This window comes from Pan paniscus, chromosome 8 (assembly GCF_029289425.2).
Source record: "Pan paniscus chromosome 8, NHGRI_mPanPan1-v2.0_pri, whole genome shotgun sequence".
Classification (NCBI taxonomy): domain Eukaryota; kingdom Metazoa; phylum Chordata; class Mammalia; order Primates; family Hominidae; genus Pan; species Pan paniscus.
The window spans coordinates 101,214,651-101,231,022 of NC_073257.2; the positions used below are offsets into that span (position 1 = coordinate 101,214,651).

A 16,372-nucleotide genomic window follows, 5' to 3' on the forward strand; every position below is an offset into this window, starting at 1 on the left:
AATAGCTATAATATTTAAATTATACTATTTTTAATAAAATGGCAGAATAAATAAAGCCATAGAGGTAGAAAGATTAATGTTCCCTACTTGAAACTAGCAGGAGCAGTGAATGAGGAGTAACTGGTAAGGAGTATGGATTTTTGGGTGGGAGTGATGAAAATCCTCTGGAATTTGATAGTGGTGACAGACAACTTTGTGAATATACTGACATCTACTGAGTTGGGCACTTTAAAGTAATTTAAATGGTGAATTTTATGTTATGTAAATTTTATCTCAATTTTTTAAAAAAACATACAAACTATGGTCTCTGAACAAAATGGAATTAAATTAGAAATTTAATTCTAATTTAATTTCTAACAGAGAGATATTTGGAAGCTCTCCAAATGTTTGAAACTAAATAACATACTTGACATGGTTATGGGACAAAAAATAAATCAAAAGTGAAATTGGAAATTATTTTGAATTATATTAAAATGAAAACACAACATAACAAAATTTTTAGGTTACAGCCAAAGCAGTGCTTGTAGGGAACTTTATAGTGTCAAAATATCTATATCATTAGAAAAGAAAATATTAAAGCAATGACATCAACTCTCTCCTCTTAAATAGCACTTCCTGGAAGAGGCCTCCCCTTATACCCTTTGGGCAGGAACTCTCCCTCACCTCCAGTTCTTCTCCATACATCAACCCAGTTCATGTTTTAAGAACCTACAGAAAGAAGAGCAAATTCAAATCAAAGTAAGCTGACTACAAGAATTAATATAGATGAAAATAGAAATAAGTGAAATATAAAAAGAAAACAATATAAAATATAAATGAAAGCAAAAGCACATTCTTTCAGAAGACCAGTAAAATTGATAAACCTCTATTTAAAGTGATGAAGGAAAAAAGACACAACTTATCTATGTTAGGTATGGGTAGGTGAGATAAATACACATTCTACAGATACTACGAGGATAATAAGAAAATTTCATTTTTAACATTATATCCATTTTTTATTTAAAACTCTCAGAAAGCTAGGAATAAAAGGGAATTCTTCAATCTGATGGAGGTCATGTACAAAACATTTAGAGATAATTTCAGACATAACAGTGAAACAATGAGTGTTTTTTCTCTAAGATTAAGAACAAGGCAAAGATATCCTCTCTTATATTACTTCTAGTCCATTTTTACTGGAGGTTATAGCCTTCTAGCCAGAGCAAGAAAGCTAGAAAAAGGAAAAAAAAAAAAAAAAAGGCACCTAGATAGAAAAGGAAGAGGTAGAATGTCATTATTTGCATACATAATTTATTTGCATACTTCCATTCCATTCCATATCCCAACCTGTCAGAGTTTAGTTATCTTTATTCTGCAGGCTGGGATCTGGGATGGAATGGAAGCTCTTCAGCCCCAAGGGCATCCTACAGACACAGTGCCTCTGCACAAGGCATGTACAACCCTAGTCCACAGTTACTACGGAGGCCGGATACCGCTTTAGAAGATAATCTTTAACTAAGGATAAAACCTGTTATCCTTAACAACTGGCTAATGAGCTTGAACCTGGAAAATCAGAGGTAAGAGAGAAATGGATAACAGGAAAGGAATTTGAATGGCAATAGCCGGAAACAAGGAAGAACCCTTGGACAGGTGAAGCAATGGCAGCTGAAAGAGGGCACGACATGCTGAGTGAACACATTGGAAGAGACTGGAGCAAAATGATAGGACCACCCTGGGCCCCAGCTCTGGCTTTTACCATAGAGCTATTTGATCTTAGGCAATTACTTTAAACTTTCCTTCTTGTCTGAGAAATAGGAATGAACACACAACCTACTTCACCTGGCTGGCTCCCTCTTGTCATTCAGGTCTCCTCTTAAACATCACTTTCTCAAAGAGGCCTTCCCTCATCCCCCTTCTGCAGGAACCCTCCCCACCTCTCAGGTCCTCTCCATCATATCAAATCAGTTCACTGTTTTTCATAGCATTAACATAATCTGAAATTAATTTGTTTATGTATTTGTTTATCATCTGGGGTGGATCTTTGAGGTGAGTTAATAAAGGTATTACTTAACCAAGCAGATTGTTGGCTTTGAAAATAAGATTGTTTTGGCCGGGTGCAGTGGCTCACGCCTGTAATCCCAGCACTTTGGGAGGCCAAGGCAGGCAGATCACCTGAGATCAGGAGTTCAAGACCACCCTGGCCAACATGGTGAAACCCCATCTTTACTAAAAATACAGAAATTAGTAGGGCATGGTGGTCCATGTCTGTAATCCCAGCTACTTGGGAGGCTAGGCAGGAGAACTGCTTGAACCCAGAAGGCAGAGGTTGCAGTGAGCCAAGATCGCGACACTGCACTCCAGCCTGGTTGACGGAGTAAGACTCCATCTCAAAAAAAAAAAAAAAGAAAGAAAAGAAAAGAAGGTTATTTTAAGGATGAAAAGGAATCATATGTGCAAAGCATTTAGCACAATACCTATGAGCTATAGTCAGTAATTGTTCTATAATAGCCATTATTATCATTATTCTTGTCACTGTTATCATGATTATTTATTATCACACTGTAGGTGCTCATTAAGGTGTTGGTTGAATTGAAGTGCTGAGCATTAGGCCAGGGAGGCAACATAGAGTAGTTTTGAATGGCCTGATGTGCTGGGCTCTGTGCTGGTAACACTGTCAAAGCCCTCAACCAGAGCAGCCCACTAGGAGGGTCAAACCAGAAAGAAGTCCCAACCTTGGACAACCAGACCACAGCTCCTGGCTAGATGCACAGCTGGCTGGCTGCACAGCTACCAGGTCTGAAACCCACCTCTGCAGTCCCTTTCCCATCCCTCTTCATTGCCCTTCAGGAGGTCTCCACCCCATCTGACCAGAATAATGTATGTTATACCTGCACTGTACACAAATTTTTTTTTTGCAAACTTTTTTCATTTATGGTCCACTTTTTTCTTTCATCGATGAATACTAGTCCTTCTATCCAATCTCATACCATCCCCGTGAGCAAGTCCAGTAGTGGGTTATATGGAAAAAGCTGCCTATGGTCATATCCCTTTGAATGGGTTGATTCACAGTCTAGCTTCTTGTTATGAAAATATAATCTGTGCTTGTAGCAACTCACCTTTTCCTTGCAGAAAAAGGAACAAGTTCTCAAAGACAAAACTCTTCTAAGCAAACTTTGATTCATTTTTCTATGAGATCATGAGAAGAAGATGTGACAAAGAAAAACTGAGCTCCTGAGGGGATGGCAGAGTCCAGTGATGACAACTGATAAGGGCAGGTTCCAAAAGGGTGTGCCTGGTGTGTACCATGGCTCTGCCACTTACTAGCTAAAAGATATGAGATGAGTTTCTGAATGTCTCTGTGTCATTCATGGGTTGCTGTTAGGAATTAAATGAGTTACTGGATGTAAAATGAGTTGAGAGAATCTTGTACCTAGTGAGCACTTGATAAATGTCAGCCAAGAACAAAACAAAAGAACAAGGCAGCAAAAGAGACACAGCTGGAAACAAACACACTGAGACAGGAAAAATACTAAGAGGTGTCAAGATGTGTCAAATGGAAAGTTAGCCCAACAGAGGAAGTCAAGGTGTGTATTAGAAAGCTGCTAGCATCCGCCGGGACCTCAAACCCATGGAGAACACAATGTGGCACTATAGGACCCATTACACATAAGAGGTCTGTTAGGAAATAAGGATATGCCCTCCATGGGAAGGATGGGATTGAGATAAAGTTTGGGCTTCCAATTAGGCTTTGGTTCAAAGTCTTTTTTATGAGACTTGAGATGTCTTTAGCAAACATTTGGAATAAAGTCTGTATTTGAATTGCTATAAAACAGCACTTGCTCACCTTGGGTAATAGGAGGTCAAGATGGGGTTGGCTGGTACTAAATAATGTCAGAACGCTCATTTTGTTCTCCACATTGGCCCCTAACAACCACACATAGTCAGTTTGCCTTCCTGGCCTGTGGGGCACCACAGCCTCTGGCTGTCAATTAGGATGTGGCTATTCATTGCCCACTGATGACAACCACAAAAAACCTCCTATAGAGGTTTGCGCTAAGGGGCTTCCTCCTACAACCTAAAGGCAAAAGGACACCACGGAACCCTCAGGTTTTAACCAATGTCCTCTTTACATACAAGAACCAGAAAGGTATTTAACCAGCCCAAGAAGAGGAATCTATTAGAAAGTCATGGAACCCAAAGGCAAAAAGTGTAGCAGGTTTAGGATTGAGAACCTGGGCCTATAGAGCTTCCAGAAACCAGGTCAGTGGTCTGCTCCCAGAACTGCCATTGCCCTTTTCACTCCTTCTAGGGTTATGTGTCTCTCATTTCCCACTCCCTGAAAATCTGCTCATCCTCCTTTCATTCTATGTACAGATGGGCTTTCTTGGCATCATTATTCACACAGTACGAATGGCAGCCCCAAAATGGTCACCTGGATCTGCTGGTTTACATATCCTAAATTCCTGGAAAATAGCCTAATTCTTCCCAGGTGGATCAGATTTCCAACTTTGGTACAGAAAGCTGTGGCCATGATATAGGGATCATACAGTATAACAATAGATACAGGGACCCAATCTGTGTTTGTGTGTGTATATGGTGGGAGTTGAGGAAGTTCTTAAAGAAAGGGGTCTGGGTTTTGCAGGCTCCCAGACATGCCTTCTTCCTCCTGAGAGGCTTTCTCTGGTAGGTCAGGAGAATGGATGAGCAAAGGATGGATTATAGACTGGTGTGTGTATGTGTGTGTGTGTGTGTGTGTGTGTGTGTGTGTTTTCATGGTAAATTGGCTTCAAAGCTAAAACTCAGAACATGAGGTCCTAGATTAATTTATCATCACCATCAACATTTGGTCTAATTGACATACTATATACTACACATATTTAAAGTATACAATTTGATAATTGTTGGCATTTGTATACACCTATGAAACCATCCCCACAATCAAGATAGTGAACATATCCCTCATTACTAAATGTTTTCTCATACCCGTTTGGTAATTTATGTTTGCTGCCCCTCCCTTCATCAAACTACTGATCTACTTTCTGTCCCCATGAATTCATTTGCATTTTCTGGAGTTTTATAGGATTGAACTATATTGAACTATATAGTAAATAATCTTTTTTGTCTGGCTTCTTTTACTTAGCATAATTAGGACACAACCTTATTGCTGCATGTATTAATAATCTTTTCCTGTTTATTGCTGAGTCATAGTCCATTGTGTGAAGGCTTTTTTAAACATTTTTTAAACAAAGCTTTTCAGAGTTCACAGAAATAAAAAAAAAAAATGTTCACACTATGTACCCACAAAAGTATGTGGCAGGGTGGATCTTAGCAAAATTTGAAATAAACACTTCACTCAAGTTGCTACAAGTCGGCGAAGCTATTTATGTTGGGTTTAGGCAAATGATTAGCAAAGAATATTGATTGCAGCAATTTCTAAGTAGTGTCCCATAACTGCCTTCTTGATACTCAGCAAGAGACAGTAAGTAACTTGTTCAGGGTCACAGAGTTTATAAGCAGTGGAGCCAGGATTGGAATCCAGGCAGAACTTGCCACGGTCGCCTAACTGGAATCACTGTCACTGTTCACTGCTGCCAGTTACCTTCTTGAACCAGATCTAATATCACTCCCTTGCTTGAAATCTGTGGACCACCCTCCCCACTCCCTCAACAGCCCAAGTCCAGGTTTCAATGCATTTATCCATCTATTCATTATAAATCGACAAATAACAAGAAGCTCTAACATTTGTTTCAAAGCAATTTTACATACAATCTCTCAAAAACCCTGGGACATAAGCAGGTGAGTCAACAGTTCTAAAAAGTTTCAATGGCTTGTGAAGAGGCAAGACAGCAAATGTTTGTTGCTGGGACCCAATTCCAGGCTGTAACTGCCTTGTTAGACATATACCTTGAATACCTTGAGTGTCGGACACATTTCTTCCTTGCTTATTCAGTGCTCAGAGCTTCCTGCCATGTTTCAGGAATGTCAAGTTCTTTCATCCCTCTCTAATTTTGCAACTGCTGTTTCTTCTGCCAGGTATGCCCTGTACCCTGCTTAGTGAAGACACAAATCCTTCATGATTTAGCTCAAATGTCCCATCTCTTTTTGGACTCCCTTAACAACCTGTTAACATCCTCCATTACAGCACTGGCCACATTAAATTAAATGCATTTGCTTGCCTGACTCTCTTTCCCAGTAGAGTGTGACTTCCTCTAGAACAGAGATTTATGAGTGGTGATCATGGCCTGAGTTAGAAATCTGGAATTGACTAGTGATGGAAGATGGAGAAGAACAAGAAGAAATGTTTGAGAAATGCATGATTAATGGCTAAGGTGTGTTTCTAGTTCTTCCAGGATTCATGCAACACTGAACCAATGTTTATTAAGAACTAGGCATAGTACTACAGGCAGAAATAAATGGTAGATAGGACAAAAATAGTTGTGTGTTTATGTTTATGTATGTGAAGAGAGAGAGAAGAGGAGGCATAGTGTGTGTATACACATCTAGTACAAACATAGCAGGTTTGTACATGTTTACATATATAATGTGTGTACATATAATGTGTACACATATATACTATACAGTGTGCTTATACATGTGTGCATATATACAGCATATGTATATAGTGTATAAACACATCTATGTGTACATATAATAGCATATAGTCATAGAGTTTGTGTGTATAGTGTGTACATATATAGTGTGTCTACATGTTACATGCATATGCACATATGCATGGTGTATGTGAATATACATGCGTATACACATTGTGCATATTTACTAGAATGCAGTGCAGTAGGACATTTATAGACTACATTAGGAGATGGTAGGGAGGATATTAATTATAAACAATACAGGTATTTTTTAGTAAAATGAGAAGCACCTTGAGGCTTGCCTCCCTATTGTGGTGAAAGAAGAGCCATTGAAGAGAGAAGGAACAGCTGGAGAATGAGGACGGAAAGGAGTTGAGAGAAACCTCACTAAAGCAAAGCAAGAACCACATTCCAAGATGAGCTGGTTTGAAAATCAAATTCTTCTAAAAAAAAAAAAAAAAGAAGAAGAAGAAGAAGACGGGGAAAAGTCACTGGATTTGAGAATTAGGAAATTAGCAGGCAACCCAAAGCAAAAGTTTCCAGAGGAGTGGGAGTAGAATGACTCAGAGGTAAAGAAGTAGAATCAAACAAACATAGACTTCTTTCTCTTTATAAAACTTTTGCCTTGGAAGGATGGTGGGAGAAGTAGCTTGTGATGGAAGCAGAACCAACAACTTGGCTTTATTTGATTCCCCAGAATATGAGCGAGCACAAGCATGTTTGTGAACAAAAAGCTTTGACCATTCTGAACTGCAGTCCTAGCACTCACACTGGGAAGCATCAGTCACAGCAAACACGACTACAGCCAGGATTTCGGATTCATCTAGCACTTTGCATCTAGTAACTCAAAAATCCCTCACAACAACTCAGCAAGGAACAGTCTGTGATCAACAGATAAGGAAGCTAAGGCAGAGAGGTTAATTACCTTATCCAAAGCCACTCAGCTAGTAAGTCCCAGAACCCAGATTCCCACTCAGGTAATCTGGCTGCAATAGTTGCGTTTGTAGCACAGGTGCAATGAAGGATGCAGAAAACAGTCCTTGACCTGCCTCCTGCTCTCCCAGGGCCTGCTTAGACTGGCCTTGCTCTACCTCCCCTGGCTTTCTCCCCTACCCAGGCAGACGCTTTGGCAGCCATGTGGAAGTGAAGTAGTGGGCCAGGGTAACACTGTTTTAGGGGTAGTAACAAAGGAGGAACAACAGAGGGAGGCCATTTGTTGGTGTTGCAGGGTTTGCAGCTCTCTGGCAGTTATCAGAAGAGAAGCACAGTATACACCACCAGACCTAAGTTTAGTAGAACTGGCTGCCACTCCTCGTATTTTGTAATCTGGAAAAAGGTACTTAACCTGTGTGGGTACCAATCCTCTATCCATAACAGAGGTGATGATGATAATAATAACTATTCTACATCCCTATGGTGGTGTTGTAAGGAGCAAGTGAGAAATTGTGTGACAGCGCATGCGCATATGAACTTTTTCTTTACTATTTTTATTAACAGGTTCTCAAGCTATCGGAAAAATTGCTCATCCTTTCCACTTTCGCGGTTCTACCTCCCAAGGCATTAAAAACTGTTAAGACATTCGATTGTAAGAAAGTGTTTCTAAATCAAAATTGTGCACTTTCCATGTGTATAATTTGCCCAAAATCTAAAATTACCTTATGCAGTGATGCAACATGATACATTTTTACAATTCTCTGAGGATAAGCTGTGATAAATTGTTATTATCCATGATTTACAGGGCAGCTTTGGAGTGCCTACAGCTGCTTACAACTCATAGTTGCACCATAGATTCCACACCTGCCTGTTTATCATTCTCTTCTTACTCCAGGTGCCACGTGCATCATGATAATAATATACTACCGTCAGTGTAGCATTTTCTCCTCACATCTCACTTCCTCTTTTCATGGATTTCACTTTTATAAATCAATATCATCTTTAAATCCCAGCCTGGTCCTGATACAGACAGAGGAGGAGGTAACTTCAGTCAAGAAGCTAAAGGAACACACACGTTGAAGGGAACATGGGAAAACTGGCTGTGAGGTTCCACATTCTGGGGCATTCTGCCAAACATTTGGAGGGCCTAACCATATTTCTTGGGAGTCTCATTTGGCAGACCGTGGAGACCAGGTCTCTAAATGGATGTTTTACCTTTAAACATGACAGTTTGGTTCAAATATAATGAGCCAAGAATTACACACAAAGCTGCCATTCTTTATATTTTGTCTAAATTGTCTTGATTTTTAACTCTACACTATATAAATTATATTCCAAAAACAAAACTAAAATGAATAGGCAGGAGTTAGATGGGGTGAGTGGTGAGTGATGGGTGATAGGTGTGTGGTTAATAATAGGAATATTTACTGTCATCTGCAAGAACATCTGGGAAACCTCCTCCTTTTCCACATGAGGAATCAGGGATCCAGGGCCAAATTTCACTTTATCTTTCTTTTAGAAAGGGCTGTACCTGCTGCATGTATGTTTTAATTAAGAAAACTGAATATACAGAAATTCCAGATTTCAGAAGAAATGCTTTGATGTTCATTTGCAGTAGCTATGGATGGATTCATGAAAACAGGGGCTTCCTCAGAATCCCCTTGCACATCTATCAGCCACTCTAGTGTATACTATTGACTCACCAGTTTTGCAAAGCAAGGCACGCCTCCAATTCTGTTCTTCCCCTAATCCATTCCCACAAATAATAAAATGATTGACTGCTCAGCGTTAATCTTTCTATGAAACTTTACAGAGTAATCCTATCATTTGCCTGTTATACAGAAATCAGCTGAAAAGCATTAAGAATATTAGCGTGTTTTTCCTCCATGAAATTGCTACAGCAAAACAAACAGAGCCCCTTCTCCTGCCTCCTTTTCTCTAACAACCCCCAACAGAACACCCTACACCCAGATTCCTCTCTTTCCATGGTGAGGCTGATGGAGGCTTAGAAGGACACTCGGTATGCCCGCTCCCTCTTCCCTTTTTTATCAGTCAAAATACCAGTGAAACGGGAGTCAATACTTATTTGATTCATGTTTTTTTTTCTTTTTTAAAGCACGAATAACATTTCTTTCTAAATAAATATACAGTTCTATAAAAAAATATAAGAAGGTACTATAATTCTTGGTCACTGTCCAGCAGAAACATGTTTGATTGCTTTTAGAGTCAGAAGTCAACACCATCCACAAAAATACATTCTTTTAGCCAGGTTTTAGAACACTTTGAAACATAGAAAATTCCTTATTCTACAAACAAGTCCTTTTAGAGATATTCTAAATATGCCAGTGATGAATGTCTAATTCATATGCAGGATTCAAGGCTATTGAGGTGAGCTAGACTAAGAATACCAAGAACACAAAATTGTATTGATACACAAACAGTATGTAAATTACTTTGTCAGATTACAAAAATGCATCAGGTTTTATCTATGGTTTTCATCGGTTAATAAGTTAGTTGCTTTAAAAAAATATATAGCTCAGGTGTTTCTCTTCATTCAAGTGTGAAAGGCACAGCAGTCCCGAGTCTTAGGGGCACCCACCGCAGCCACATCACCGCGCTGGGACAGATGCAGTCCGCAGCGTTCCCAGTATTTTGTCCCAGTGTGTAAAGTACGGAGCGAAGTTGCAGTTAAAGTGAGAGTGATGCAGGTCGTGGTGCACCACACCCCCGTACCACCCGAAGGGCACCAGTCTGTGAGTGGACCAAGGGAAGTTGTAGCCGGAGTGGTCCTCCACGGAAAGCCAGATGTTGACCACGTGGAAGGTCAGGGTGGTGAGCGGGTGGCACCCGAGCAGTGTGACGTTCATCATGTCGAAGAAGCCCAAAGAAAACAGTTCCCAGACGCTCATATACTGCGTTGCCAGCGCGAACGAGGACGAGTTCTGGTGGTGCACCTTGTGGAAGGTGCGGTACAGCCAGGGCACCTTGTGGTGCAGCAGGTGCCACACGAAGAACTCCATGTCGAAGAGTAGCAGGCAGAACAGGATGTGGTGCAGCAGCAGGAGCAGCTCGGGAGCTTCGTGGGGCAGGAGGGCCGGGCTGCGGGCCCAATGCAGCAGCGTCACGGGGAACACAAACATCACATGCTGGTAGAGGGTCTGCCCCAGGCAAGGTAGCAGCTGCCGCGCGGACGGCGAGAAGTCAGGGTGGATCTTGTAGCGCCGCAGGGCGGGCACCCAGGAGCACAGGATATCCAGGACCACGAAGGGCAGGCAAAAGCCCACGTATGTGGTGATGGAGAAGATGACCGGGAAGAAGGGCGACTGTAGGAGGGCCTCCCAGCTCCTCAGGTGGTCCCAGAGGGGCTGCAGGAACAGCTGCCCGGAGCTGCAAAGGACCTGGGGGTCGGAGCAGTTGTGGCAGCTCATTGCGAGGCTGTGCAAGGCAGCTGAGGCTGCTGCTCGAGTCCCACCGACTTTTCACAGGACTCACGGCCCCGCCCCGAGTGATGTCAGCTGCCTTTCCATCCCTTTCCCGGCGATGCGAAGCTTGAATAAGTTAGCAACCCGGCAGAGGGGCCCTTGATTGCTGTAAATGTGCTCATCTATAGCCGCATCTTACCGGCTTTTAGATATGCGTGTATGCAGTGGCACTTCGTACTTTTCATGTAAGTTCTGATTTTTCAGTTGGCGTACAATTAACACGTGATACAATGTACAGATCTACCGTGTGGAGTTTCTATGAGTTTGGCAACTCAGTTCACGTGTGTCATCACGGGTCTCAAACTAGACCGTTTACATTGCCACCAGAAAGCGCTCCTTTGCAATCAATGCAGAATTGTTTGTGTTTTTTAATGCATACGTATAACTGCATCCATGTGCTTTCATAAAGACGCAAGCATAATCACATTTTAAAAACTGTTTAAAGCTACATGCGGTCTGTAGCTCGGGTGTTTTCTGAGAACCCGGTTGCGGTCTATCCAGCGGCGATCGAGAAACGAGCCCTTTGCCCAGGGAACCGCTGGTCCCCGAACGCCGGCGGTGACCGTCAGCTCAGGAAATCGGACGGGAAGGGTGGCCGGATGGGAACCTCCGCCAGCTCCAGCTTGTCCCCAGAGTTTTCCTGGCCGGCGGGCAGCAAGCTAGAGAGACCACGCACGCAGGCTCTCCGGGAGAGGCCGCAGCCCGGCCGCGTAGCTACCCTCGGCGGCGCGTCCCGGGGCGCCGGGCCCGCGATCGGAGCCGGAGGCACCGCACAGCGGAAAGAGGGCTCCGCGGCGGCCAGGCTCAGCTTTGCCGGGAAAATGCTGGATTTAACGCCCAGTCTGCGCCAATCTGGCTAAAAAGCCCGTTGTATCTCAATTTGGGGCGGGAACACTTAATTCAGCAAACCACCTGCGTTGTTCGTCAAGGGAAAGAGATGTGAGTTCCTGAAGCCTCCCGGGAGGCTGTTGAAGGACCAGGTGATGTCGTCACTACCCTGCCCTTCCCCTTGTTGGCTTTGCGGGGCCAACTTGCAGTCGCCCTCTGCCACCGGTCCTTGAATCCACTCCGGGCCCACGGAGCCCGGCTAGGGGGCTAGTCTCTATCCCCTGCGTTCCTCCGCCACCCAGCTGGGGTCCTCGGGCCAGGGGCCACCGAGCACAAGGAGGTCGGTACTAGGAGAGCTCTTGAGAGACCCTGGGAACAGCACAAAAATCCTCGAGTTCAACCCCGGGTCTGACACATGACACGATACAAGGGTCCCTTAGGGGATAGACGTTTTAGACACCAGCTTTGAAGCCAGGGAGTACTCCTAATTCTTGCTTAGTGTCTTGTATCTATGTGGTTGTGTCCAGCCCTTTACTCCTTGAAGCTTGCATTTTCTTATCCCACCGATTCCCCACAAAGGGAAATTGGAGTATTAAATGGAAAAATAATAAGTCTACCGTGTAAAGCCCACCTACTAGGTGCCACGCATTGGCTAAATGTTTTATTTGAATTGATTTTATCCAATCCTCATAAAAGCTGGCTTCCTCACCCTGCCAAGAAGTAGGATTATTATTATTGCTGTGGGTTTACAGCAGTAAAATCATAGGTCCTAGCACACAGCAAACACACCAAGTAATATGCATGGTATTTTAAATTTGTACTCCACACGTTACCTAAAGAATAACTGAGAAATTTGAAATTAAAATCAAGTAAGATTATGTAAAGAGAAATAAAAGATATAAAGCCATCTATTATGAGGAAAGAACAAGTATACAAAAATATGGACCAATATATGGGCCTAAAACTAAGATCATATATGGTATATATGCATACATATGATATATATAATACGCCAATTCATAATATGTAATATATAAGATATAGATACATATAATAGGCCAATTTGTAATTCAGAATCTCCTAACTGGTGTGTGTCCACTAACTGCCACTGATGGAATACTGACATTCCTTAGATGCTCATTCCCAGGAGCCCTCAGCAGTAGCCTCTAGCCCTACAGCAGCCTTTTTATTTAACCCAGTGTACTATGAAAACATTATTATATTCTGCTGACATATTTGCTGTTGATGAGATAAAGGTTCAGAAGCAGTGTTGAGTTTCTTGACAGCCAATACAAAAAGGGAACAAGGGTGAATTTTTCTAATGCTGCTGCTTTGATTTCTAGATGATAGCAGAAAATAGGTATAATGTAGGCCCCTAGTTGCTTCCAGTTAAACAACCTGTCCTTCCAAAGCTGTCCACCTCTACCGCCCACTCGCCCCCCCCCCCAACAACATCTCCTCCCTTCCCCAGTGTTGTTTTCACTTCACTTTTAGGGTAAACCAGAAACTTTTCTTCTCATTCCGGCTAGACGTGGTCTTGTCCTTGATGCAGTGTTTCAGAGAAGAGCGTCCTTCTCACTGCTCCAAACGGACCATTAGAGCTCACTTTCTCAACATTAAAATTGGATTTCCGCTCATAAGTAAAATATCACTCAAATTTACCCTCAACAGAAGTTAGCCCTCAAATTTCCTTTCAGCACACATTGTCCTTTTCTTGTGGTCTCAGTTATCATGCTTGGGTGCTCTGGTTGCGAGAGCAAGAAAGATTTTTTTTTTAAGTGAGTGGCATTAGCAGGTTTGCTTAATTTGGATTTAGCTGCTAGATTTGCTGTCAAGACTGTCTCCTTTGAGTCCCCAGCCCCAACCAACCCATTCATTTTCTGCTTTGGTGTATCCACCGTCTATCGCTGTTAGAATAATGTCCATGTGCCGATTACAGAAAGCCGTGGGCAGCAAAACTTGAGAGCGCTGGCTTCAGCCTGCTTTGTCCGTACTCTCCCCCGTGACTTTGTGGCACTTTGAAGGATAGCAACTAGCTTCTCTGCCATCTCTGCACTTGCAGCTGACCAGGACAGAAGTTTTTGTGTAACATACAAATGCAACCGTCCCAGGGAAATTGATGAATTACAGTCGTATTAGTTCTCCACTCTATATCATGTGGAATGCTGAACAATATGTCAGGTAACCAAAAACAGTATCACTTAATGGACCAAAATAAAATTGAACACTATCAAGTGCTGACTAGGGTGGTATCATTTCTTGAATTTGGCACATGCGCACCTTGAAACAGTTTTTATTTGCACAAAAATGTAATAGCTTGCCAGATGATTAGGTCTTTTTAGAGCACAGGGTGTATCTTCTAGGACTTCTTCTCACAGTGCCAAGCATTGCATCTTGTATGTAATGAGTGTTCAAAAGATATTTGTGGACTCAAGATTCATTTTAAAGGATATTAGCTCTAAATTGAGGCTAAAAAACAGATCTTTTTTTTTTTTTTTCTGGAGTACTGCTTGATGTAGTTTGGATCTACCCACCTGTAAAGATGGTTTTCCCTAAAACGGGGTGTTTTCTGATTAGAACTTTGGCCACACCATTTCTTGTCCAATTGATGGTTTTCCGCAAAAGGGGGTGTTTTCTGACCGCTAGCATTAGAACTTTGGCCATGCCATCTCTTCTCCAGTTGATCATGGCTTCCTGCATATCGTTTTTATCTTAGTATGGTTTTTCTGGCGGGGTTGGAGGACAGGAATCTTTTATTTTCTGCTTATCACAGGGGTCAAATCACTTTTCTGAGAGTACAACAATCAAGTTTGTGCACACTCATCACAATCTCAAAGTTATATGGCACCAACTTACCAAAAGACTGTGGATGCTGCTCCCCTTCCCCCAGCAAATAGAACATGTAATTAGCAAAGCCTGCCATCAATCACATAATCTTTTTTAAATGACCTTTATGAATTTCTTTTTCTTTCTCAAATTAGGTAAGGCCATTTGGGCATCTGTTTAATCAAAACTGTTCCTGGCTATTAGAGATGTGTAGTGTTGTGTAACAGGGAAGACTCGTAGAGGTGGAATGATCTCGAATATCAAAATCTAATCCTCCATTTTAAAGACTAAAGATTAAAAATGCAGTCTCAGAAAAGTCAAGACAAGGCTAGCTAGGGATAAAAAGCAAGTTACAGCCAAACTGAGCAGAAAAGGGCCAGGGTTGGTTCCAAGGTAAGTATCTCTTCAGGAGGAGTTTGATATTGGAAGGGGTCATTGAAGCTGCTTTTATGTGACACTTTACAAAAGACTCAGAAAACATTAATTAGCCATGCCAAAAACAGTAGGAGATGCTGATGAAGAACATGGGGATGTTAGCTTCCTCCAGACACTCTCCTGATGCTCCTATTAGTCCAAATACTGGTGCATATTTGGTTTTAAACACTTTCTATTCTGATCCACTTACATGTCGCATTTAAGTGGGCGCTTCTACTCACTTATACTGTTGAAACTCTCATCAACCTCTCTGAAACTTTAAAGGCATATAAAATCATCCCCATTAAAAAGGCATTCCCTTGCCTGTAGAGAAACAAATACTCACCTCACCTGTCAAAGGGGTTATTGCAAATATTAAAGCCTTATGAAAAGGCTTTGAAACCCCGTAAGGCACAATACAAAATGTGAAGTATTATTTTCAGTAATGCTAAGACAATTTGACAAAGAGTTTTGCTTGCTTAATTTGGAATTGAAGTTCAAATCTGCACCTAGCACAACATAATGAAATACTGATTAACTTTTTAAAAATCAGAATAATTACTATTCAAAGTTGCCTTTCAGTGTCACAACAGATCAGAGTGACTTATCTTTTGAAAATCTCTTAATACATTAAAAAATTAATGACAAGAAATCACATTACAGTGTATTTTTAATGTTTATATTTAATAATTTAACACCTTTAATACCCACAAACACAAAATAATCATTATTTGGGGATGTCACTAGTCTAAATTTCAGTCCTATATATGTGTGAGGCCTGAGTTAAAACCTTTTCCTCCTGCCACCCATCCCCCAACCACATCTGAAGTTCTGATCACTCATTTACCTATTAGGCAAATTTTTATTTTCAGCTTACATTTGAGGGGCAGGTATTCCTTAAGAACGTTTTCCAGATGTTATCCACTAGGCAAGAATTAATTATACTCCTGAACAGAAATAATACTACCATGGCTGGCCATCAAATTCCAACTGGCTCAGAAAGCAACAATGTTCTCTACCTTCCCTAGAGGAAGATGCTGGAGAAAATCTTGGAAAAAGTAGTGAGGACATGAACAGATACTTCTCAAAAGAAGACATTTATGCAGCCAAAAAACACATGAAAAAATGCTCACCATCACTGGCCATCAGAGGAATGAAAATCAAAACCACAATGAGATACCATCTCACACCAGTTAGAATGGCCATCATTAAAAAGTCAGGAAACAACAGGTGCTGGAGAGGATGTGGAGAAATAGGAACACTTTTACACTGTTGGTGGGACTGTAAACTAGTTCAACTATTGTGGAAGTCAGTGTGGCGATT

At 41.6% G+C, this 16,372-nt stretch overlaps 1 protein-coding gene across 1 annotated transcript; it reads right to left on the bottom strand.

Moving 5' to 3' along the window:
• Positions 1 to 9,574: 9,574 nt before the first annotated feature.
• CH25H (cholesterol 25-hydroxylase) lies at positions 9,575 to 10,927 on the bottom strand. Its single transcript, XM_003825336.4, has one exon. It carries the CDS (start codon positions 10,925 to 10,927, stop codon positions 10,109 to 10,111), a length of 819 nt encoding a protein of 272 aa, XP_003825384.2. The 3' UTR covers positions 9,575 to 10,108.
• Between the last annotated feature and the right edge of the window lie 5,445 nt (positions 10,928 to 16,372).

Bases quoted from the DNA above. Each gene is read 5' to 3' on its own strand.
- CH25H (XM_003825336.4), bottom strand. From the start codon at position 10,927: ATGAGCTGCCACAACTGCTCCGACCCCCAGGTCCTTTGCAGCTCCGGG.